At 36.8% G+C, this 23985-nt stretch overlaps 1 protein-coding gene across 1 annotated transcript in view; it reads right to left on the bottom strand.

Annotated features, from left to right (window-relative positions):
• Positions 1 to 5729: 5729 nt before the first annotated feature.
• The window catches only part of CHEK1 (checkpoint kinase 1), a 28927-nt gene continuing 10671 nt past the window's right edge, over positions 5730 to 23985 (bottom strand). The window contains exons 6-13 of the mRNA XM_047747356.1: positions 18730 to 18918; positions 17814 to 17918; positions 15485 to 15580; positions 11517 to 11625; positions 11119 to 11296; positions 10717 to 10848; positions 7538 to 7639; positions 5730 to 6149 (exon numbers count right to left, since the gene is read on the bottom strand). Coding sequence (XP_047603312.1) covers positions 6054 to 6149; positions 7538 to 7639; positions 10717 to 10848; positions 11119 to 11296; positions 11517 to 11625; positions 15485 to 15580; positions 17814 to 17918; positions 18730 to 18918 — 1007 coding nt within the window. The 3' untranslated portion in view covers positions 5730 to 6053. The remainder of the gene's footprint in view (positions 6150 to 7537; positions 7640 to 10716; positions 10849 to 11118; positions 11297 to 11516; positions 11626 to 15484; positions 15581 to 17813; positions 17919 to 18729; positions 18919 to 23985) is intronic.

The following is a 23985-nucleotide window of genomic DNA, read 5'->3' as shown; positions in this document are numbered from 1 at the left end:
CCAAATGCTACTGAACTGGCACTTAAAAATAATTAAAATAATAAATTTTATGTTGTATATATTTTACCACAATTAAAACTAAAACCCAGCAAATTTCTTATTTTAGATTCAGACAAGATTATTCTGAAACGTATGTGAAAAGACAAAGGATTAGAATATCTAAAACAACTTTGAAAAGGTTAAACTGGAAGGAATCAATCTATCAAATTCACAATATATATGTGTAATAATCAAGGCTATGCAGTATTATTGGACAGACAGACATACAACAATGGAACAGAATAGAAAACTCAGAAACAGACCTACAAATACACCCAACTGATATTTTTACAAAGATGCGAAAGCAATTCAGTGGAGGAAAGATAACTTTTCTTTTTTTTTTTTAAAGATTTTATTTATTTATTTGACAGAGAGATCACAAGCAGGCAGAGAGGCAGGCAGAGAGAGAGGAGGAAGCAGGCTCCCCGCTGAGCAGAGAGCCCGATGTGGGGCTCGATCCCAGGACTCTGAGATCATGACCTGAGCCAAAGGCAGCGGCTTAACCCACTGAGCCACCCAGGCGCCCCGAAAGATAACTTTTCATCATATGGCAATGGAACTAGATATTAAGAGGCAAAGGGAAAAAAATTAAACTTGACCTAAGGCATATACCTTATACAATAATTAACTCAAAACGCATCACAGCCTTAAATGTAAAATGAAAAAATAAGAACTTTTAGAAATAATATAGGAAAAATCTTTGAGACCTAAGTCTAGACAAAGGATTGTTAGACTCTGTGTCTAACAGATCCCAAAAATGTCATTCATAAAATGAAAAATTAATAACTGGAATTCATTGAAGTTTGAAACTTTTGCTGTTTTCAAACCTGTTAAGAGGATGAAAAGGCAAACTACAGAATGGGAGAGCATATTTGCAAACCACATATCCAACAAGAAACTAGTAACTAGGACATATAAAGAATTTCCAAAACCCAATATAAAAACTTTCAATTAAAATATGAATGAGATAGGATGCCTGGGTGGCTCAGTTGTTCATTAAGTGTCTGCCTTTGGCTCAGGTCATGATCCCAAGGTCCTGGGATCAAGTCCTGAGTCCAGTTCCCTGCTTTGCAGGAAGTCTGCTTCTCCCTCTGTGCCTCTGTCCACTCATTCTCTCACCTCTCTCTCTCACTTTCTCAAATAAATAAATAAAATCTGTTGTTTTTTTTTAATGTCCTATAAGGGGCGCCTGGATGGCTCAGTGAGTTAAAGCCTCTGCCTTCTGCTCAGGTCAGGATCTCAGGGTCCTGGGATGGAGCCTCTCATCGGGCTCTCTGCTCAGCAGGGAGCCTGTTTCCCACTCTCTCTCTGCCTGCCTCTCTGCCTACTTGTGAACTCTCTCTCCATCAAATAAATAAATAAAATCTTTAAAAAAAAATTTTTTTAAATGAGGAAAAGAGTGGGGGAGGCACTTCATAAGATACTCAACCTTATTCAAACTTAGGAAAGAGCAAATTAATACCAAACAAATATTACACACCAGTAACTTGGCAAAAATTAGACTGACAACATCAAATGGAGGGGAAAATCTAAAATACTAGAAACACATATTCTGTTGCTATGAAAATTCTGATACTTTAATAGATCATTCCAAACTGTTTTCCAGCAATTGCATCCTCTTTTCATGGTCATATAAATTGGTTCAATCACTTTTGAAACAGTTTGCCATTATTCTACTCAAGTTGAAATATGCATTGTCCTAAAACCTATTCATTCCAATCATAGGTATACACACTATTCTCCAGGACCTACAGAAATTCACAGACATATACACCAATGTTCTTAGCAGGAGTGTTAATAATAGTGTCAAACTATAAATAATCCAAACATCCATTAGCAGTAGAGAGAATACATAGTAGTGATATGTTCAAAAATGCATCCTATACAGTAATTAAAATCAATGAATTTGATACATGCAAGCTCTTCATGTTAATGAAAATAAAAAAGCAACACATAAAAATTATATACAGCATAATTTCATTTATATGAGGTTCTGAACAGGCAAAACTAAACTGTATTATAAATAGGAGCACCTGGGTGGCTCAGTAGGTTAAGCATCTGCCTTTGGTTCAGGTCATAGTCCTGGGATCGAGCCCCGCATTGGACTCCCTGCTCAGTGGGGTGTCTGCTTCTCCCTCTGCCCCTACCCTGCTTGTGCTCGCTCTTAAACTCTCTCTCTCTCTCTCTCTCTCTCTCTCAAATAAATAAAAATATTTTAAAAAAAAATAAAGATGCATAAATAGCTGAAAAAGCTAAAGAAACCAAGGAGAGGATTATTATAAATTTTATGATTACTTCTGTGGGAAACGAAGAGGGTTCTGAGTGGGAAGTTGTACAAGGGAAGGCTTATGAGGGTCAGAAATGATTTTTCTGCAATTGAGTTTGATTAAACAGATTAACTTTACAAGTGCTTGTTAAACCACACACACTTTATGTATTTATATTTATCTCAACAATCATACCCACTTCACACACCACACTATGCATATAAGCAATGCAGCACACGTTGACATTTCTATCAAAATTTTAGCTGTTATCTTTGGGTAATAATTCTATTCCTCTCATTTTTACATTTCCCAAATTTTCATCGATAAGCAAATATTACTTTTCATAATGGGAGTAAACTCATTCTCCCAACAACACAATGAACACTGCAGAAAAACTATGGCAGCTTATGTTTATTGAATGCCTTTTGTGCAATATGGTATGCTACACTCTTTAAATACATTAACTCATTTAAGATTAAAAACAACTCTAAAATGTAGTTATTATCAGTCTCTTTACAGAGGTGGTTGCCAATGCTCACATAATTATAAATGTGAGGGCTAATCTGTCCAAGTCTGAATGGAACTTCCTCCCCATTCTTATACAAATTCCAATAGCTGAGAATTCACCTTCCCCTTACAATATCCTGTAGCATTTTCTTCATCTGATATTTAATTCATTCATTTATTCAACAAATATTTATTTAGGTCCTACTATATTCCAGCTGTTCCACATACAAAATATATAAAGGGGCACGAAGCGGGGGGTGGGGGAGATATGCAAACGGGAAATGAAGTCTAAGTTTACATTTTGGTGGGGGAGACAGACAATAAATAATTTGAGATAGTAATCAGTTCTATGAAGAAAACAAAACAGCAGGACAGTGATTGGGAATAGTAAAAACATTTGGGCTGAGATCTGAATGCTAAATAAGCCATGTGAACTACTGGAAGGGATTCCAGGTGGTGGCAGCTGTAAACATAAAAGCCCTGAAAGGGGAATGAGCTTGGGCATGCTTCACGAATAGAAGTGGAAGTAGATGGATACTCTGCCTGTAGTATGATGAACGAAGAGGACAGATGGTGTATCTTGCAGTCCAAGCAAAGAATTTAGATGCTATTTTCGATGTAGTGGGAAGTCACTGGAGGTGTTTAAACAAGGGAATGTCAGAGTACAATTTATCTTAAAAAAAAAAAAAGTTAGGACCTATGTCTAGAAAAGACTTGGAGGGAGAGAGGGTTGGGAAATGCCAAGACTGGAAGTGGGAAGACATTAGTTTTTAGTAAGAAATCCAGGGAGGAGATGAAGGAGCTTGAATTAAGAGTGGCAGCAATCAAAATGGACAGTAGTCTTCAGGTCCCAGTTATATTCTAAGGCTAGACCGGATCAATGAGTATCTATTTCTTCACTTAACAACTATTCATTGCATGCTGTAAGACATCAGGCACTGTTCCTATAGGTGCTGGGGACACAGAACTGAACACAGCATATAGGATCCCTGACCTCAAGGAGCTTATATATTACATACTGCAATGAGAGAAATAGACATTTAATAGGTAAATACAAATATCTTATAACATCAGATAGTAAGCGTTATGATGACAAGTAAAGAATGATAGAAGTGGGGTAACATTTTAGAAATGTTAGACTTTGCATAATGGGTGACACTTAAGCAAGGACTTAAAGTGAAGCACAAGCCACACAAATGTTTGGGAGTAAAGCACTCCAGGGAAAGGGAACAGCAAAGGAAAAGATCTTGAAATAAGAATATGTGCAAAGCAAATGCACCTAGGGCAGGATAAGTGAGAAAGTGGCAGAGCAGGCCCAGATGCTGGTAAGAGAGCAGATCCCATAAAGCCAGGAGGTAAAAGAGAAAATTTTGAATTTTGTTTTAAGTGTGATGAAAAGCCATTAGAGTTGAGAACAGGGGAAGGATTCCTGATTCACATTTTAGAAAGATCATCCTGGCTGCCTTTTTGAACTGTTGAAGGATAAATAATATGAAAAGAGAGGTAACAGTGCCTTCAACTAGAGTGCTTCTAGTAGAAGTGTGAAGTAGGATAGATTGTGAATAATTTGCTAAATTGAATAGGATTTGCTGAATTAAATGTACAATACGAAAACCAAGTCAAGGAAGATTCCTGGGGTTTTGGCTTAGAGAACTGGAGAGCTGAATGTAGCATTACTGGCTACATAAAGAGAAACTAGGGAGGAACAGGTTAGAAGATACAGACCAAAAGCTGGTTTTGGTCACATGTTCACTATGAGTCAAGTGGAATGTCAGCTTGGCTGTGTCTTTAACAGTCTAAAGCTCAAAGGAGAGGCCAAAGTCTGAGCTAACTGTTTTTGAGAGTTACTAAAGACAATCTTCAAGAACAAAATTTTTCATATTTGAGAATTTACTGGCTCAATTCTTAGGAGTCACCTATCAATTCAAATTTATTTCTCCTGGGGCGCCTGGGTGGCTCAGTGGGTTAAGCCACTGCCTTTGGCTCAGGTCATCATCTCAGGATCCTGGGATCGAGCCCCGCATCGGGCTCTCTGCTCAGCAGGGAGCCTGCTTCCTCCTCTCTCTCTGCCTGCCTCTCTGCCTGCTTGTGATCTCTCTCTGTCAAATAAATAAATAAAATCTTTAAAAAAAAAATTTATTTCTCCTATGGATATACTGCAGTTAACACAATTTACCAGTATACACTAATAAGCAATAAACTCTAACAATAAAATTTCACAAGTTCTAGCTTCAGACTAAGATGATTAATTTTATAAATTACCAGGAAAAAGGAATACAGGGCCCAACCTAATACATTCAAAAATATATATTTTATCAGAAGAACAAAGTCTTAGTAAATCTAATAGTAAAATAATTAGGAATCAGATCTATTTTTTTCAGTTTCCTTACTTCTCCCTCGTTTTTTATTCCCTACTACCTAGAAGCTTGGTCACCAAGAAGTCCACAGAGTTAGCTATTCATTTTCAAAACAGAATTTATTTCTGTAATAAAGAATTAAAATATAGCTGTGAAAGTAGAAAATAATATAGAAAAATATTTTAAATGTGCAACAGTAATTTTAGAGTAAAGGTAGTTAAGCACTAGAGTCCATGCTTAACATCTACTTGAAAGACCAACCAGTATTTTATATATTATTAACTACAATGGAGAAAACATATCTACTTGCAATTTTAATTAACAGTTTTAATTCAAAAACAGATTTATATATCTGATAAGGCCCTTGTGAAAATATAAGTACAAATCTTGAGGATATATTTTTTGAAGTTGGCTTCACTTTATAGACTGAAAAATTTACTGTCCAAAAGTCACAGGATTGCTTTATTACTAATCCATCCATATAATTAAATCAACATAGAGGAAATACCTACTTTTTGGATGAAACCAAATGTCTTGTCAATAATGCGACAAGAATATTATCTTTCATTACATTGGTATAAAAGCTGGTAAGCTCATGTATCCCCAAAGCTTGGTTTCCATCACATGGGTCTTTAGACACTAAACACAGGATGAAGAAATATCTAACGAATTCTATCCATCGGTTCCCCAAAGCTTTACTTACAGTGACGATATAGATGTTGTTTGTATGAAGAACATGCAAAAAGAATTGGAAAATGTTTGGCTAGAGGAAAGTCAACTCTTCAGAGACTATTGTTTGCAGTTTGCAGAATAGGATAATCTTCTCTAGGAAGAATAATGTCAACATAGCAGCACTACATTCATCAGGAATCCAATGGATCTCTCATGTGGCAGGAAGCCAAACCTTCTGGCTGCTCACAACATCACTCAGCTTCCCTTTAATCTTCAGGAAGTGTCTCTTGAATTCTAATCCATCACCCTATATTAGGAATAATATCCAAAAATGATATAAAAAAAGAGACTGCCATAAAATCAAACTCTCTTTAGTGGTTAAGAAGAGACAAATGTCCCTAGCTATGTCCAGCTACAATTCTCATCAGGTCCTCTTATGAAGACCAAATATCCTAGAAGAAATGGCTACATAAATAATTCCAACTTGCTTTTGGGCCACCATTCCCAACACACTGGGCTCAGAGAGAGAAACAATTACACCTTGTTATTTAAAGCATTGATATCTATGGACCAAAGTCACTGTTTTCCATTGGCACTGGGGGTTTAATTTAAATTTAAATTAAGCTACACAACTACACTGAAGTCTTGCCAAAATACTGTGGCAACAAAGCCAGTCATTCAGTTATGAGAAGAATTTTATTACACTAGAATCTTAATAATTTAATTCCATACTAAGCATCTAGACAATGGTAATGCAGCAAATTTCCAATTTTAGAATGTGACCTGTTTCTCCAACCTCCTTTAGGAGTCATGTACAATCTCTCAGGAAATAGAGAAAATGCTTTTTTGGTCTTATATACCAAGGCCAAACTATAACCTCAGAATCAGTAATTCCTAAAGAGATAACCAGAAATGTGAACAAGACTCTCTCTCTCTCTCTCTCTCTATATATATATATATATATGAATTATAGACTTACTTACAACAGATAAATGTTCATCAGTTATACTGTACATTTTGACAAACATAACTGTTATTAAAAAGATATATATATGGATTAAATAAGAAATTTAGAATGCTTTAAAATATTCAGGGTAATTACTGTTGGACAGTATAATTTAGGATTATTTTTATTTTTACTTATTTACATTTTCTACAAAAAACTTCTATAATAAGGAAAATGTCATTTGGAAAAACTATGTTTTAGAACGATAATAACAACAAATGTTCAGAATACTGAATGAAAAATAACAAGTTACCACATATTTATAAATGCCATGTATGTAAATATAATACCATTTAAAAAATTCTACCATGGGGCGCCTGGGTGGATCAGTGGGTTAAAGCCTCTGCTTTCGGCTCAGGTCATGATCCCAGGGTCCTGGGATCAAGCCCCGCATTGGGCTCTCTGCTCAGCAGGGAGCCTGCTTCCTCCTCTCACTCTGCCTGCTTCTCTGCCTACTTGTGATCTCTGTCTGTCAAATAAATAAATAAAATCTTTAAAAAAAAAAAAAAATTCTACCGTAATGAAGACTACCATAATGAAATAGTATTAGGTCTCTGTTCTCTCTGGATGATAAGATCAAACTTTATTCTTATTTTCTCCATTTTATATTTTCATATTTTTTAGGTTTCTACAATGAACATGTAATACTTCTTTAATATCAGCAAAACAGTTTAAAAAAAAAAAAGTACCTTAGAAAGCCGAAAGTCAACCAAGATCTTCTCATCCATTTCTACCAAATTCACTTTGAAAATCAGTTTATTGTTTCTCCTATCAGTTGTTGATACAGTAACCTAAGGCAATAAAAATAAGGTTAGCCCAAATGACAAAACCATTTGTAATACTTCTCATTTCAAGGAATGACTAAAAAACACCCTGGTATACCATAATTGTGCAACAGTGAAACTCATGTTCTGGGAAAGTACAAGATGCTTCACACACACACTGCTGGTGGGAACGCACAACAGAGCAGCTGCTTTGGAAAATCACTTGGCAGCTCCTCAAAAAGTTAAACACAGAGTTACTATATACCTTAGCAATTCCATTAGCAGGTATATACCTAAGAAATTTAACTGAGTTAAAATGAAACCACTAAGTGGGCCCTGATCCAATATGACTGGTATCTTTGTAAGAAAAAAAAAATTAGGATACAGAGAGAGACAGATACCAGGTATGCATGTGCAAGGACGAAAGGCCAGATGAGGAAGCAGCAAGAGGGCTGCTATCTGAAAGGCAGAAGAGAGGCCTCAGAAGAGACCAAACCTCCCAGCACCTGGATCTTGGACTTCCATCTCTCAAATTGTGAAAAAATAAATTTCTGCTATTTAAGCACCTAGTCTGTGATTATTTTGTTATGACAGCCCTGGCAAAGTTCATAAAAAACTTGTACAAAAATGTTCATAGCAACATTTCTCATAATAATAGCCAAAAAGTAGAAACATCCCAAAAGTCCATCAACAGGTAAATGGTTAAATAAAATGTAGTCTTCTATCCACATAATGGAAAATTATTCTCCCATAAAAAGGAATGAAGTACTGATAAATGTAAACAACACGGATTAACCTTGAAAACATGCTAAGTAAAAGAAGACAGATATAAAAGGCCATTTATATGATATTATATAATTCCATTTATATGAAACCTCCAGAATGGGCAGTCCATAGAAACAGAAAGTAAATCAGTGTCTGCCAGGAAATGAAGGGAGGAAAGAATGAGGAGTGACTGCCAATTGCCAGAGACTTTATTTTGGGGGCAATGGGATGTTCTGTAATTAAATGATGATGGTAGCACAATCTTGTGAATATACCAAAACCACTAAATTACACACTTTAAAATGGTTAAAGTGATGATTTTTAGGTTACATGAGTTTCATCTCAATAAACCTACCTGATTTAAAAAAAAAAAAATAGGCGCACCTGAGTGGCTCAGTGGGTTAAAACTCTGCCTTCAGCACAGGTCATGATCTCAAGGTCCTGGGATCAAGCCCTACATCAGGCTCTCTGCTCAGCAGGGAGCCTGCATCCCGCCCCCACCCCCCGCCTACTTATTATCTCTCTCTGTGTGTCAAATAAATAAATAAAATCTTTTTTAAAAATTAAAAAAAATAATAAAATAATAAAATAAATTACCTATACAACTGAGAGGAAAATCAAGCTGGCCTCAGATTTCTGCATAGTAACAACTTCCCCTACCTTTTAATTTTGAAAGCTTACAAATCTACCAAAAAAACCTGAAAGAATCTACAATAAATAACTACATACCCTTCATTGGTCTTATCAACATAGATAAGTATATGTTTATTTGACTTTTTTTATGTGGTTGTCTTTTTTTTTTAAGTTTTCAACCAAGCTACTGAAAACACACTTCACTTCAACATGTTTCTCCTATGAACAAAGACATTCTCCTACAAACCACAGTATTGTGGTAACACCCAAGAAATTTGGCACTGATACAAAAATATTATTTAATATAAAACCATATTCAAATTTCTCCAATTATCCCAATAATATCCTTTATAGCTTTCTTTTCTTTAAATCCATGATTTAGTGAAAAATCATGCATTACATTGTTTTTCAGACCTCTTTAATATGTAATATTCACCTCTAATTGTTTTTTGTAACATCAGGTGTTTTTTTTTTTTTTTAAAGATTTTATTTGTTTATTTGACAGAGATCACAAGTAGGCAGAGGGGCAGGGAGAGAGAGAGGAGGAAGCAGGCTCCCTGCTGAGCAGAGAGCCCGATGTGGGGGCTCAATCCCAGGACCCTGGGATCATGACCCGAGCCGAAGGCAGAGGCTTTAACCCACTGAGCCACCCAGGTGCCCTGTAACATCAGGTTTTTGAAAAGCCTAAACACATTAGAATTGCAATGTTACAAATATGCTATAATAATATAAACAACAAAAATTGGTAGGCGGGAGCAGGGGAGATGGAAGAATTACAGGATTGTTAATATATTCATCTTTCAGAGAAGGGAATCTTTCCTACTATTACAATTTAAGTTATATACAGTTTTTATGTTTTTTTTTTTTTTAAAGATTTTATTTATTTATTTGACAGAGAGAGATCACAAGCAGGCAGAGAGGCAGGCAGAGAGAGAGGAGGAAGCAGGCTCCCTGCTGAGCAGAGAGCCCGATGCGGGGCTCGATCCCAAGACTCCGAGATCATGACCTGAGCCGAAGGCAGCGGCTTAACCCACTGAGCCACCCAGGCGCCCCACAATTTAAGTTATATACAGTTTTTAAAAACATGACTTGCCTCTCTTGATATTTTTAATAAACATAAAGAAGACTTTCAATATTATTTCTTTTTTTTTTTCTTCAAAGATTTTATTTATTCATTTGACAGAGAGAGATCACAGTAGACAGAGAGGCAGGCAGAGAGAGAGAGAGAGGGAGGGAAGCAGGCTCCCTGCTGAGCAGAGAGCCCGATGCGGGGCTCGATCCCAGGACCCTGAGATCATGACCTGAGCCGAAGGCAGCGGCTTAACCCACTGAGCCACCAAGGAGCCCTCAACATTATTTCTTAAGGTAAAGAACATTTTACTTAAGTCTTTGCAATTTCAATTGTTTTTCTTTCTTTCTTTACTTATTTATTTTTCTGTCGGAGAGAAAGAGAGAGAGGAGGGGAGAGAGGATGAGAGCGCAAGCAGGGGGAGTGGCAGGCAGAGGAAGAAGCAGGCTCCCTGCTGAGCAAGAAGACTAAGGTGGGACTCCATCCCAGCACCCTGGGATCATAACCTGAGCCAAACATAGGCTAAATGACTAAGCCACCCAGGTGTCCCCCAGTTGTTTTTCAAAAATACTCTGACAATGATCATGTTTTACTTAAAATATTTACATTTTTCTTCAGGAAAATCTATGAAACATACCTGATTCATACAACTCTTTTTCCACTGATAGCCCAATTTCTCACAAGTCTCTTTCAGGCATTGATAAGATTTGTCTGCATCCAATTTGGTAAAAAATCGTGTCATCCTTTTAACCAAGCGCTGCCAAGGGTTCTACATGTCAGACAGAGGAAACCTGAATAAATCTGGTATCACCAAAAGCAGTCATATCATAGCTATTTGGTCTGAAAATTCTTTTCTGTGACTTAAGATTCTTATACAGGAAAGCAACCTTTAATTCTCTCTTCCTTGTTAAAAAAAATGTGTATATGCTAAAGTGTTAATACTGTATTTCTAAGATGTATACATTTTTTTTTAAAAAAGGCTTTATGACAAAAACAAGAGGTTCTTCACCACTTATCTGAAAAAACTAAATTCCCTTACCTGTGAAGATCCTGGGGTGCCAAGTAATTGACTATTCAGGAGCATGTGATCAGGACACGTGGGTTGGGAAAAACTGATCCCTTGTACCAGTTTATCAATATATGAAGGACTGGTGTCCCATAATGAAAGACCTGTCCGTGGTTCTGGCTGGGAACTGGAATACTTCACATTTTCTTCACTGGAGCATTAAGATATGGGGAAAAAAAAATATATATATATCTTCAGGTAAAATCAATCAGGCCAAAAAAAAAAAAAATCAATCAGGCCTTTCTTAGACTACATTACCATTCTCACACTGATAAAAATTACATTCATTATTAAGAAAATATATATAATGTATTATTTCATATGGGAATACTACATTCAACAACTATTTGATCTTTATTAATTAATCTTACCTAGAGGCACTATTCACTGGAGAGAAGTCCAAATTGGATTGAATGTGCTTAGAAAATCTAGTAGGAGATTCTGATACACCACCTGAAGTGACTCGGGGCCTCTTTGCCCCTAAAAAAAAAAAAGTACATGTTGTACATGATTACGTAAGAAATGTGGTCATTATATTTATTTAAGAAATGTGGTCATTATAAACTTAGAAGGATTCACTTGTCAAATTATACATTTCACAAATCCTGACTTGTAAGTATGTTTCAAGTGTGGGATTTTATACTAAGGCCATAGTTTTAATGGTACCATTTATAGTAACAGACAATGGTCTATGAAGACAAAGAGACCAAGTTAAAAAATCAAAACATTTTAAAATAAATAATTGATGATAATGGCAATAAACATTATGAATCTACTCTATCCAACATTCTTTGCCCCCCTGAAAAAGGTACCAAGAATAATTATTACACAGAATATGATGCCACTATAAAATCATGGTTACTCCCCTTAGCTGGATCCTCAACAGTGACAGATGCTCCTTTGTTTCACTAGTCCGTTTCCTCTCCCTTTCTCCAAATGATTACTTCAAAACTTCTATACTCTTGTTAAATTCTCACAACTACCCATCCTTTCCTCCCTTCCATGCTCCTATCCAATGCCCATCCCTCTACTTATATGTGAGCCCCATACCCTCCTTTCTCTTCAGGGATCTTGATGCTCCTTCATTCCTTCTCTCTTAGACCTTCAGCCTTTTCCTCTCAACTGGAACTGTCCCTAAACCATTTAAACACACTTAATTTAGCCAAACATTTTACTTATTAATTCATTCATCCAAATATTTTATTAAGGCTACTATGCATCAGGCAGTAAGATTAAAGAAACAGCATGCTGGTATGCTGATCAGAAAGGAGAGAAAGAAAAATTAATGATGCAGGAGGAAGGCAGAATTGCTAGACAACATCCCTGAGTAAGCAAAAGAGAACTGGGACTTTGTTAATATATTCATCTTTGTGCACAAGACAGATTTGACTTATATCTGGAGCAATTTATTTATAGCAACTGAGGAGAAAGCGGAGTATATGAGCACAGAGGCACCTGGTCAGGTGAGTATAGATGGTGAAGAGAGCTTGTGGAAGTTCTCTTATGATTGTTTCTACTTCTCAGTGAAACAGGAAGTACTGTCACCGGCTGAGAGTGTGGATGGGGAAGGAGGTATTAGAAGTTGGAGAAAAAAGAAAAGGTATAAAAATGAGATTTAGGAGAATGAGGTTGTGAAAGAAGTGGAGAGTGCATTGTAATTGTCTGGCAGAGTTAAGGGCTCACTTGAGATTAGTGATCCTGAATTTAAAGTGAGCACTGTTATGTATTTTGGTCCAAATACCATCAGCTGTGCAGGTGTAAGTGTAGAACAGGCAGAAGACTGGATTAAACTTGGGTTGGGTTTTGACCAGTAAGCATGATGAAGAGAGAATAGGACCAGAAAGCAGAAGCTGAATGTAAAGAAGTCATTATAATGACTGACCTTGGGATTTAAAGTAGTGAGGATGGGGGCGCCTGGGTGGTTCAGTGGGTTAAAGCCTCTGCCTTCAGCTCAGGTCATGATCCCAGGGTCCTGGGATCAAGTCCTACATCGGGGTGTCTGCTCAGCAGGGAGCCAGCTTCCTCCTCTCTCCCTGACTGCCTCTCTGCCTACTTGTAATCTCTGTCTATCAAATAAATAAATAAAATCTTAAAAAAAAAATAGTGAGGATAGAACTGAGGACCTAGTGAGGTAGCAGATAAGAGACAGTGAAAAGGAAGAAGAATTAGTGGATTGCATTTCCACTATAGGGTCAAAGGACTGCTGGAATCAGGGTACTAGAGGAGGAAACCAGAAAAAATTTTGCCAGTAGTCAAAGCAGGATACTTGAAGAGAAGATCACTAGAGAAGAGAAAAGCAAGGAAATAAAAGATCAGGATACTGGAAGAATCATCCAAATGAATATTTAAATCACCAAGAACCACAACAAAATGTACATTAATAGTCTTATTGGAGAGAGTGACAATGTGGCAGGAATTTTCATTAGGGGTTCAAAAGCTGATTGTAACAAGGATGGAACTGGGGGTGGTAATTTGATAATAAGAGATTCAAAATGAAGTTGGGGAGAAATGTAGGAAAAAGGGAGAATGTGGCAAGGATGTCCGTCCCACCCCATGTTTCAAGGGCAGGAGCATGTGAGAAAGAAAACATCTACCACTGGAGAGGAAGCCTGTGTTCCCAGGGGAGAGTTGGATTACTATTAGAACAGAATGAAAGGTAAAAGATGCATTCACAGAAGAATTAAAAACTCATTCATCTCCAGCCATTATCCTCTCTCCTTCCATTCACAGCCAGACTGCTTGAATGAGCTGCCTACACTCTGCTTCATTATCTCTCTTTTAGACTATAATCACTGTACTCGACAATTACTCCCACCTCTCCACCAAACCTGTTCCTGCCAAAACCATGAATAACTACTGGGCAAACTTTTAGGCTGCATGTTATCAACTCACTTAACAGTATCTGCTACTATCATGCATTTTCTTCTCTTAACTTCAATTCCTCCATGTTCTCTTGATGCTCCTCCCATCTCTTTGGCTATTTTTCTCTGTTTCCCTGGCCTCTACCTACCACTTAAATGTTGGCATTGCTTAAAGTTTCATATGCTCAATTTCATCTACCAGTTTAAATTACCCATCTATTTGCAGAAAACACCAAATATCGACATCTCAAGTTTGGTCCTATCTCCTGAGTTACACATATACACATATCCCCTTATTAGACAGTTGTACTTCTCAGATTCAAAATATCCAAAATCAAATAAAATTTCTCCCCAATTCTATTTTTCTTGAATTATATCTTAGTAAATGGTACCATCATTTTCTGAGTTAGTCAACCCAAAAAGGAGTCCTCCTGGATTCCTCATCCTCCTTCATTTTCTACATATAAACAATCACTAGTCCTATCAATTCTAATTGGTAAATTTCTTTGGAATCTACTTCTTCCTTTCAATCCCATTGCCACTAATCTCATCCAAGGTACCATCTTCTTACATCTAGGATAAAAAATGTCAAAAACAATGAAAAAAAAAAAAAGTAGCCAGAAAGATCTTTTAAAACCAAATATATAATCATGTACTTCCTGGCTTAAAAATCTCTCAAAAGATTCCTCAATGGCCTTAAGTTTAAACAATTTGGTCACTACCTAGCTTTCTAGCTTCATTTCAAACCTCTCTCCCTTCTTTATTTGCTCATCTACTCAATAAACATTTACTTAGAGCCTACAATGTACAACACACTGTGCTAACCACTGGTGACACCATGATGAACAAGCCAGACAAGGTCCATGCCATACTGGCCTACTTTTAAGTTCCTCAAATGTACCACCTTCCAAATTCTAAGACTCTCCAGATGTTGCTTCCTCTGTTCAGAATCTGCCACTCATCTTGCTAGTACCCAGCGGGCTAGCTCTCCTTCAATCTTTAGACCTTAGATTTAATGTGATTTCCTCTGGAAGACCAGTTTTCTCTGTTACTTAAGACTTAGTCAATGGGGCGCCTGGGTGGCTCAGTGGGTTAAGCCGCTGCCTTCGGCTCAGGTCATGATCTCAGGGTCCTGGGATCGAGTCCCGCATCGGGCTCTCTGCTCAGCAGGGAGCCTGCTTCCCTCTCTCTCTCTCTCTCTGCCTGCCTTTCTGTCTACTTGTGATCTCTCTCTGTCAAATAAATAAATAAAATCTTTAAAAAAAAAAAAAAAGACTTAGTCACTTAGCTATAGTATTCTGACCTTCTATTAATAAAGTTCAAAATTATTTTTTGCATTTCTGTTTTCCCCAATAGACATTATAACCAACCTACATAAAGACAGAAACCACAGACATCTCGTGTTACTGACTTGTAATACTGACTGCAAGTGTCTTTTCTTTCACAGAAAAAGATACTCGTATTTTTCAGGATATTACCTTTCTTGAGTGGTTTATTGTACCATCTATCTTTTTTGATGTCTGGGATGGTAATCCTTACTGATGGATTCTCGACTAGGATTTTATGCAGCAAAGCTGAAAATAAAATATTAATACAACATTTACAAAAGAGTCATGCAGATTAGAAACTTGTGCTGTGGAACATTTTCTCTAGTAGTCTCCTTATATCCAAATATTTCTGGGCAAGAAAAGAAATAAACCTACTACATTATTGCTTTAATTTCATGTAGTTGCTCTTTGCTACATTCTCAGATCCGATTTTTGGTTGTCTGCAAACAAGGAGAACATGAGCCAGTTGCAAATGTTTCTCCCCATGTACGACATTAACAAAAAGATACAAAAACCCTCATCAATTGTCAATACCAAAAGTTATTGTTCTAATATGTCATGTTATGTCCTCATTCACCCAGTTTTATGAGGAAAATCTACTTTCCAAAAACTTTTTAAGAGAAAATAACGTAAGCAACTATCATCCTAAAGTATCTTATCTTCATAAAAAATGCATATGTTTCCAAAACATAAAATTATTTTCTGATGGACCAAGGTTTAAATGAAAAACTGAAACTATAAAAACACAAAAACACAGGGAATTTTCTTCTAAGTTAGAGGTAGGGAAGACCTTTCCAAACATAACAATATAGTCAGAAAACCACAAAGCACAAAAATAATAGATTTGAATAAAAATATAAAACTTCTGCATGTGAAAATAGCATAAACAAAATAAAAATGCATGGCAAATTGTGAAAAATATCTCTAACAAATGCAAAGATCTAATGATATTAATGTTTAAAAAAAAAAAACTCACATAAAGTATTAAGAAAATCTCCCTGGTAGAAGTGAGTAAAACAGATCATCCACAAAAATGGACAAAAAAGTTAGTAATGGCTAGCTTTGATATTAATTTTGATACTAAATTTAATTTGATATTAAATTTAAAATAAAGATAAGAAACAGTGACTATAGGAGCACCTAGGTGACTCAATCTGTTAAGCAACAGACTCCTAGTTTCCACTAAGTTTGTGATTTCCGAGTCCTGAGATTGGGCCCAATGCTGGGCTCCACGCTCAGTGCAATCTGCGGAAGACACTCCCTACCCTTCCCCACTGCACTCATACACCATGTGCACTCTCTCTTGAAAATAAATAAATCTTAAATTAATTAATTAAATAAAATAAATAAATCTTTGGGGCACCTGGGTGGCTTAGTCAGTTAAGTGTCTGCCTTTGACTCAGGTCATGATGAGCCCCAAGTCAGGCTCCCTGCTCAATGGTGACCCTGCTTCTCCCTCTGCCTGATGCTCTCCCTACTTGTACATGCATGCTCTCTCTTTCTGTCAAATAAATAAATAGTTTTTCAAAATAAAGTCTTTCAAAATAAATAAATAAATAAATAAATGAAATCTTTTTAAAAATTTAAAAATATTAACTAATGAGATTGTAATGAAATGGTACAAAGTTTCTAAAAAGCAATTTGGCCAAGTAAGCCATAATAATTAAAAACTGCCTACATCCCTAACACTTCTGGATTTGTTTTTTAATTAAATAATTTAAAGGTATGTGCATTATGTGGATGATCATCATATGTCTTTCAGAAGTGAAAAATTAAAAAAATATACAAATCTCTAAAAAAAGTGAATTGGATGAATATAGTAAACATACCCACACAGTAATATTCCATCACGGCCTTTAAAAACAATGATGTAGACCTAAAATTATAGTCACTGGAAAAATGTCCATGACTATAGAGCATTAAGGCAAAAAAAAAGGTTATAAGAGGGTGCCTGGGTGGCTCAGTGGATTAAGCCGCTGCCTTCGGCTCAGGTCATGATCCCAGGTCCTGGGTTCAAGCCCCACATCGGGCTTTCTGCTCAGCAGGGAGCCTGCTTCCTCCTCTCTCTCTGCCTGCCTCTCTGCCTACTTGTGATTTCTCTCTGTCAAATAAATAAATAAAATCTTTAAAAAAAAAAAAAAAAAAGGTTATAAGATAGCATATGTAGTGTGATCTCATTTTCTATAAAAACGTACATACTTATAAATAATATTCATGTATAACAAACATACATATTTGTTATACATCTTTACAACAAAGTGTAGAATTGCATATCAAAATATTAAAAGAAGCTATTTCTGAGTGCTGGGATTATACAGTTGTTGTTTTTTTTAATATTATTTTCTAATCTGCTTGCAAGGATCATAGATTACTTACATGATTATTTAAAAGTTAGAAAGAAAAAAAATATAAAGAAAAAATTCAATCACCAGACTTCATTATCTAAGAAATCAGTACTTTCAATCAACAACCCAGTTACCTAGAGGAGCTGAATCAATTTTTTTCCAAGGGTTGAGGTATGTTTTTTTTTCTTTCCAATCAGAGTATTCCTGACAACTGTCACTGGGCTGGTCCCATGGCAATTCTAAAAAAGAAAAAAGTCTCAGTTTTCTGAGTGTTCACTTTATTACACAGTAAAGATTTTAAAGGAAAATAGTCAACGATACAAACCCATTAAAAGTTTCCACCAAATTAATTCAATATGGTTTTCAAACTAAGAATGCCAATTCATGTAAATTTTAGAGGCGCTTCAAAGATAAACCAATTCTGCTCTACCATTTCCAAAATTATTCACATGAATCTTAGAGAGGCTGCTATTGTGATACTTCATTTAATTGCTATACATACCTCATTTTTAAAAAGCTTTGGGATTCAAAGTTCCAACTTAGTTATAAATAAATTCACTATTAAAACACTATCACATAGGGGATGCCTGGATGGCTCAGTCGGGTAAGCATCTGCCTTTACCTTGGGTCATGACCCCAGAGTCCTAGGATCGAGTCCTGCAGGGGGCTTCTTGCTCAGTGGGGTGTCTCCTCCCTCTCCCACTCCCCTGCTTGGGCTCCCTTTGACAAATAAAGAAAATCTTTAAAAAATAAAATAAAGGGGCACCTGGGTGGCTCAGTGGGTTAAAGCCTCTGCCTTCAGCTCAGGTCATGATCCCAGGGTCCTGAGACAGAGCCCCACATCAGGCTCTCTGATCAGGGGGGAGCCTGCTTCTCCCTCTCTCTCTCTGCTTGCCTCTCTGCCTATTTGTGATCTCTTTCAAATAAATACATAACAAAATAAAATACTATCATATAAATATGGTTCCCTTGGTTTGTTTCATTTATTTTGGTATAACAAATCTGGCTTTCCATAGGACAGGAGTTCCATCACAATTAAAGAGCTCTTACCTCCAGCCAACATTGCCGTAAGTACTATTCCACAGGACCAAACATCAACTGGTTCTGCGTGAAATTCTTTTCTCTTTAGAAGTTCTGGAGCAACATATGGTAAAGTACCGCACATCTTGTTCAATAAACGTTCACGGTTATTATGCCGAAACACCGTTGCCAAGCCAAAGTCAGAGATTTTGAGGTTATCTAAACCAAAGGAAAAATTGAATGGCACTGAATAAAAATGTTTTATAAATAGATATACTTAAAGGAATTAACATTTTATTGGAAAATCACTGGTATTACTTACAAAGTGTATAGCACTTTTCTACCTTAAAATGACAAAAAATAATTTTTTTAAAAGATTTTAGTTATTAGAGAGAGAGAGCACAAGCGAGAGAGAACAAGCAGGGGGAGGGGGAGAGGGAAAGGAAGAAGCAGGCTCCCCACTGAGCAGGGAGCCCGCTGTAGGGCTCTATCCCAAGACCCAGGGATCATGACCTGAACAAAGGGAGATGCTTAACTGACTGAGCCACTCAGGCACCCCAAAAAAGAAATTTTAAAAAAGAAGAAATAAAAAATATCATCACATAACTAAAACTAGAAAAAGATCTCATTATTAAAAGACCTTATTAACTTAAGAGAAAAATCATCAATACACAAAACAGTTTGGACCAGGTTAAAGAAAGAAAACGAGTCAAAAGGGACTGCCCTTTGGCAAAAGGGCACTCTAGTTGTGGTTGAAAGCACAGCCAAGACCTTCATCAACTTGTACAGAGGGCAGGAAGGAGACACCAATAACATGACAGGCACAACTTTCTCAGCAGCAAATAAACCCAGCTGACAGGAAGAAAATATGTAAAGATGTACCAAAGCTTAAGATCCACAAACCACTAGAACTTCTTGTCAAAGTTTAGAAAAGAAGGAACACTGCACAAAAAAAATAAAACAGAAAAGCAAAATTTCCTCTTAACTTCCCATCTTTAACACACGCAAAACTGCAGGCAGGACTTTCAACTTATTCTGTCCTTAGTGAATATTCAGCATAACTGAGCAACACTGTGCTAGCCAATGCAGGTAAATAAATTACTGAAGATTAAAAATAAACAGCCATTGAAAAAGTTATAAAAATACAAAGCATTACAAGATCTTATTGCAAGGGACTCTAATCTAATCTTAGGAGGGAGGGAAGTCCCCCTATTACGAAGGTGTCAAATGGTACAGCCTTTTTAGAGGGCAATCTGGCAATCTGGCAATTTTGAAATAGTCACTCTTTGAAATAGCAATTCCCATTTCCAGGACCACAAACACAGAAATATTCCCTAAAATTCACAAACATAAGGATATTCCTAGCAATATTATCTGTAAATAGCTTAAATATCCATCAATAAAGAAATGGTAAAATCTTATTGCACATGTATACAATGAAAACTACACTGATAAGTTGCTTTTTTAAAAAAAGGCACCTGGGTGGCTCAGTCAGCTGAGTGTCCAACTCTTGGTTGTGTCTCAGGTCATGATCTTGAGGTCCTAGGATCAAGCCCTGTGCCCAGCTCCCCAGTCAGTGCATAATCTGCTTGTCCCTCCCCCTCTGCTCCTCCCCCTGCTTTTTCTCTCTGGAATAAATACAATCATTAAAAACAAAACAAAACTATCTGTAGTACTGACATGGAACAGGGTATAAGTGAAAAAAAAAGACAAGTGCCATAACAAATATCCATTATAACACAACCCAATTTTTATATTGGACCTGTGCACAAATCTATAGAACAGATATTGCTGTTCTATCTCTTTAAATCTAGAAATAATTTTAATGTCCTAAAATAGGGTTTTGATTCTTTGAAAATCAAGTATATCCACACAATATAATACGTAAGACATTGATGATGTTTACCTGCATTTGAATTGGGAGGCAGCTACTCTAATTATCCTTTTAATAGCTATACATGACACAATCTTGACAAATCACTGAGATTAAGAGTGGCAAGTTATCAGTGAAAATGCTAATAGGTAACTGTAACATTCCTTGAATTTTGTTGTTTCCATATGTCTGCAACATAATACTCAGTTTAAAGACCTGCATATAATAAATTCTAAATTGAGGAGTGTGGTTATCTCTGAGAAAAAGGGAATACATTTGTGAAGGAATACAGAGGACTTGGACTATATTCGTAATGTTTTCTTTTTTAAAAAGACTATTGTTAAATATTGAGCAAGAACAAATATACATATATATTCCTTTGAAATCCCCTATAATTACTTCCCTCAATATATTCCCTTCCCTACCTTCTCAGAAGTGACTACCATTCTGAGTTTTGTTTTAATACGCTTTTTTGTGATCTTCTCCATATTTGTATTTCTAAACAATATATTTGATTTTACATATTTTGAACTTACTTCATATAAATAGAAGCATACTTGTATGAATACTTCTATAAAACATACCCATGTCATTACTTGTACCTATAAATCATTCATTTCATAATTTATCTATTCCATTGTTGATAGACATTTCCGTTGTTTCCAGCGTTTTGCTATTTTACACCACTGCTTTGAGCAATGTACAGAGGTTTTTTTAAGATTTTATTTATTTATTTTTGCATGAGAGAGAGCATGAGTCAGGGGGCGGAGGCAGGGGGTCTGCAGCAGAGGGAGAAACAGACTCCCTGAGGAGCAGGGAGCCCAATGCTGGGCTCGATCCCAGGACTATGGGATCATGACCTGAGCCTAAGGCAGACACAGACTGAGCCACCCAGGCATGCTAATGTTTTATTTTTTAAGCCAGATTGGTATATAGGTAGTTATTTTATTTTTATTTTACTATATCATGTATGTTTTATATAAATTTTTATATGCCTGAACTTTTTAAAGTAAGCTCTACAGCCTGGGTACCTAGATGGCTCAGTCAGTTAAGCGTCTACCCTCAGCTCAGGTCATGATCTCAGCGTTCTGGGATGGAAGCCCACATCAGGCTCCCTGCCTAGCAGGGAGTTTGCTTCTCCCTCTGCCCCTCCGCCGGCTTACGTATGCTCTCTCTCAGATAAATAAATAAATTCATTAAAAAAAAAAAAAAAAGGAAGCTCTACACCCAACATAGAGCTCAAACTCACAACCCCAAGATCAAGAGTAGCATGCTCTACCAACTGAGCCAGCCAGGAGCCCCATGCCTAAATTTTTTTTTAAGCTTTAAGTAACTGTAAAGGTTTTTATTTTTTTAAAGATTTTATTTTTTTATTTGTTGGAGAGAGAGGAGCGAGAGCGAGCATAGGCAGGCAGAGGCAGAGGGAGAAGCAGGCTCCCTGCCAAGCAAGGAGCCCGATGTGGGACTCGATCCCAGGATGCTGGGATCATGACGTGAGCTAAAGGCAGCTGCTTAACCAGCTGAGCCACCCAGGAGTCCCTGTAAAGGTTTTTATATAACATAAATACAAAATAAAGTCCTGAAAAATAAAACCCACATGCATATTAAAAAACCATATATTCCATGATCTAACTTAAGTTTATACATACGTGGGTAAAGATGTGTATATCTTCTCTTACTATCACCATTTATAAAAAAGGACAGTAAGGAGAGAGAAGGTAAGTAATGCCAGCTTGCCCACAGCTATACACCTACTATGAGGTGGCCTAGATTAAACCTAGGTTCAAATGACTCTAAATCCTGAGCTCTTAACACTATGTTGTACTCCCTCTCACAGTTAGAAAAAAGTAATCCTTTTTCCCCAAACCCATATTTACTCCAAAAAAAAAAAAAAAAAAAAAAGGCTTAATTTGTAGATGAGGAAGGAAATGAATTGACTGTAGTATACCATCAAGGATAGCTATTAGCATTCAGAGGCACCTGGGTGGCTCAGTCAGTTAAGCATCTGCCTTGGGCTCAGGTCATGATCCCAGAGTCCTGGGATCGAGCCCCATGTCGGGTTCTCTGCTCAGTGGGGAGTCTGCTTCTCCCTATCCCTATGCCTGCTGCTCCCCCCGCTGGTGCTCTTCATCAAATAAATAAATAAAATCTTTTATAAAAAAAAACAAACATAGAAACAACCCAGGGAACAGAAAAATGGATTAACTGTAAATAATGCAGAGGACGAAAAATTTTTTTTAAAAAGTCTATTAGCATTCAAAAAGTTAATAGAAATAGAATGAAAAATGGAAAATAAAGGAATTCTCCAACTGTGCTCTCATTTCTTGGGACTCATCAATCAATTACTCAGTTCCTTTTCCTCATACACTGAATTTTCTGAATATCTAAAATTTTGCTATGTGCCTTATAAAGCAACTTGCAGAAGCAAAATAACTTGCAGAAGCAACCTGCAGAAGCTAAGTAACCAAAGGAGGATCTTAGGCAGCTAGGCAGACAGCTTAATAAATGTTTATCTAAAAGATATTCATCAAAAATTGGGGCGCCTGGGTGGCTCAGTGGGTTAAGCCGCTGCCTTCGGCTCAGGTCATGAACCCAGGTCCTGGGTTCGAGCCCCGCATTGGGCTTTCTGCTCAGCGGGGAGCCTGCTTCCTCCTCTCTCTCTGCCTGCCTCTCTGCTTGCTTGTGATTTCTCTCTGTCAAATAAATAAATAAAATCTTTAAAAAAAAAAAAATTAACAGTGGTTGGGGAGCCTTGGTGGCTCAGTGGGTTAAACCTCTGCCTTCGGCTCAGGTCATGATCTCAGGGTCCTGGGATGGAGCCCCGCATTGTGCTCTCTGCTCAGCAGGGAACCTGCTTTCCAGTTCTCTCTGCCTTCCTTTCTGCCTACTTGTGATCTCTCTCTCTGTCAAATAAATAAATAAAAATTTTAAAAAATATTTAAAAAAATTTAACAGTGGTTATAAATGAGTGATGGCTTTCTGGTGATTTTTTTTACTTTCTTCTTATACTTTCCATCTTACTTCATTAACTAGTATTTTTTTTTTTAAAGATTTTATTTATTCATTTGAGAGAGAGACAGTGAGAGAGAGCGTGAGTGAGAAGAAGGTCAGAGGGAGAAGCAGACTCCCCATGGAGCTGGGAGCCCGATGTGGGACTCGATCCCGGGACTCCGGGATTACGACCCGAGCCGAAGGCAGTCGTCCAACCAACTGAGCCACCCAGGCGTCCCATTAACTAGTATTTTTATAAAGAAAAAAAAAAAAAAACCAGATTTTTAGTATGAAAACAAAGTTTTCATATTCCAAATATTATTACATATTCACATCTCCATTACTTATTAAATAAACTGGCTTTCCTTAACTCATCTCCTAGTATGAAGGCCAATTAGAGTTCAGAAAAAGGCTAGGAGGCT

The sequence above is a fragment of the Lutra lutra genome, chromosome 10 (assembly GCF_902655055.1).
Source record: "Lutra lutra chromosome 10, mLutLut1.2, whole genome shotgun sequence".
NCBI lineage: Eukaryota > Metazoa > Chordata > Mammalia > Carnivora > Mustelidae > Lutra > Lutra lutra.
Note: the sequence above shows the minus strand (reverse complement) of the source record. Positions and strands in the feature narration are given on the sequence as shown.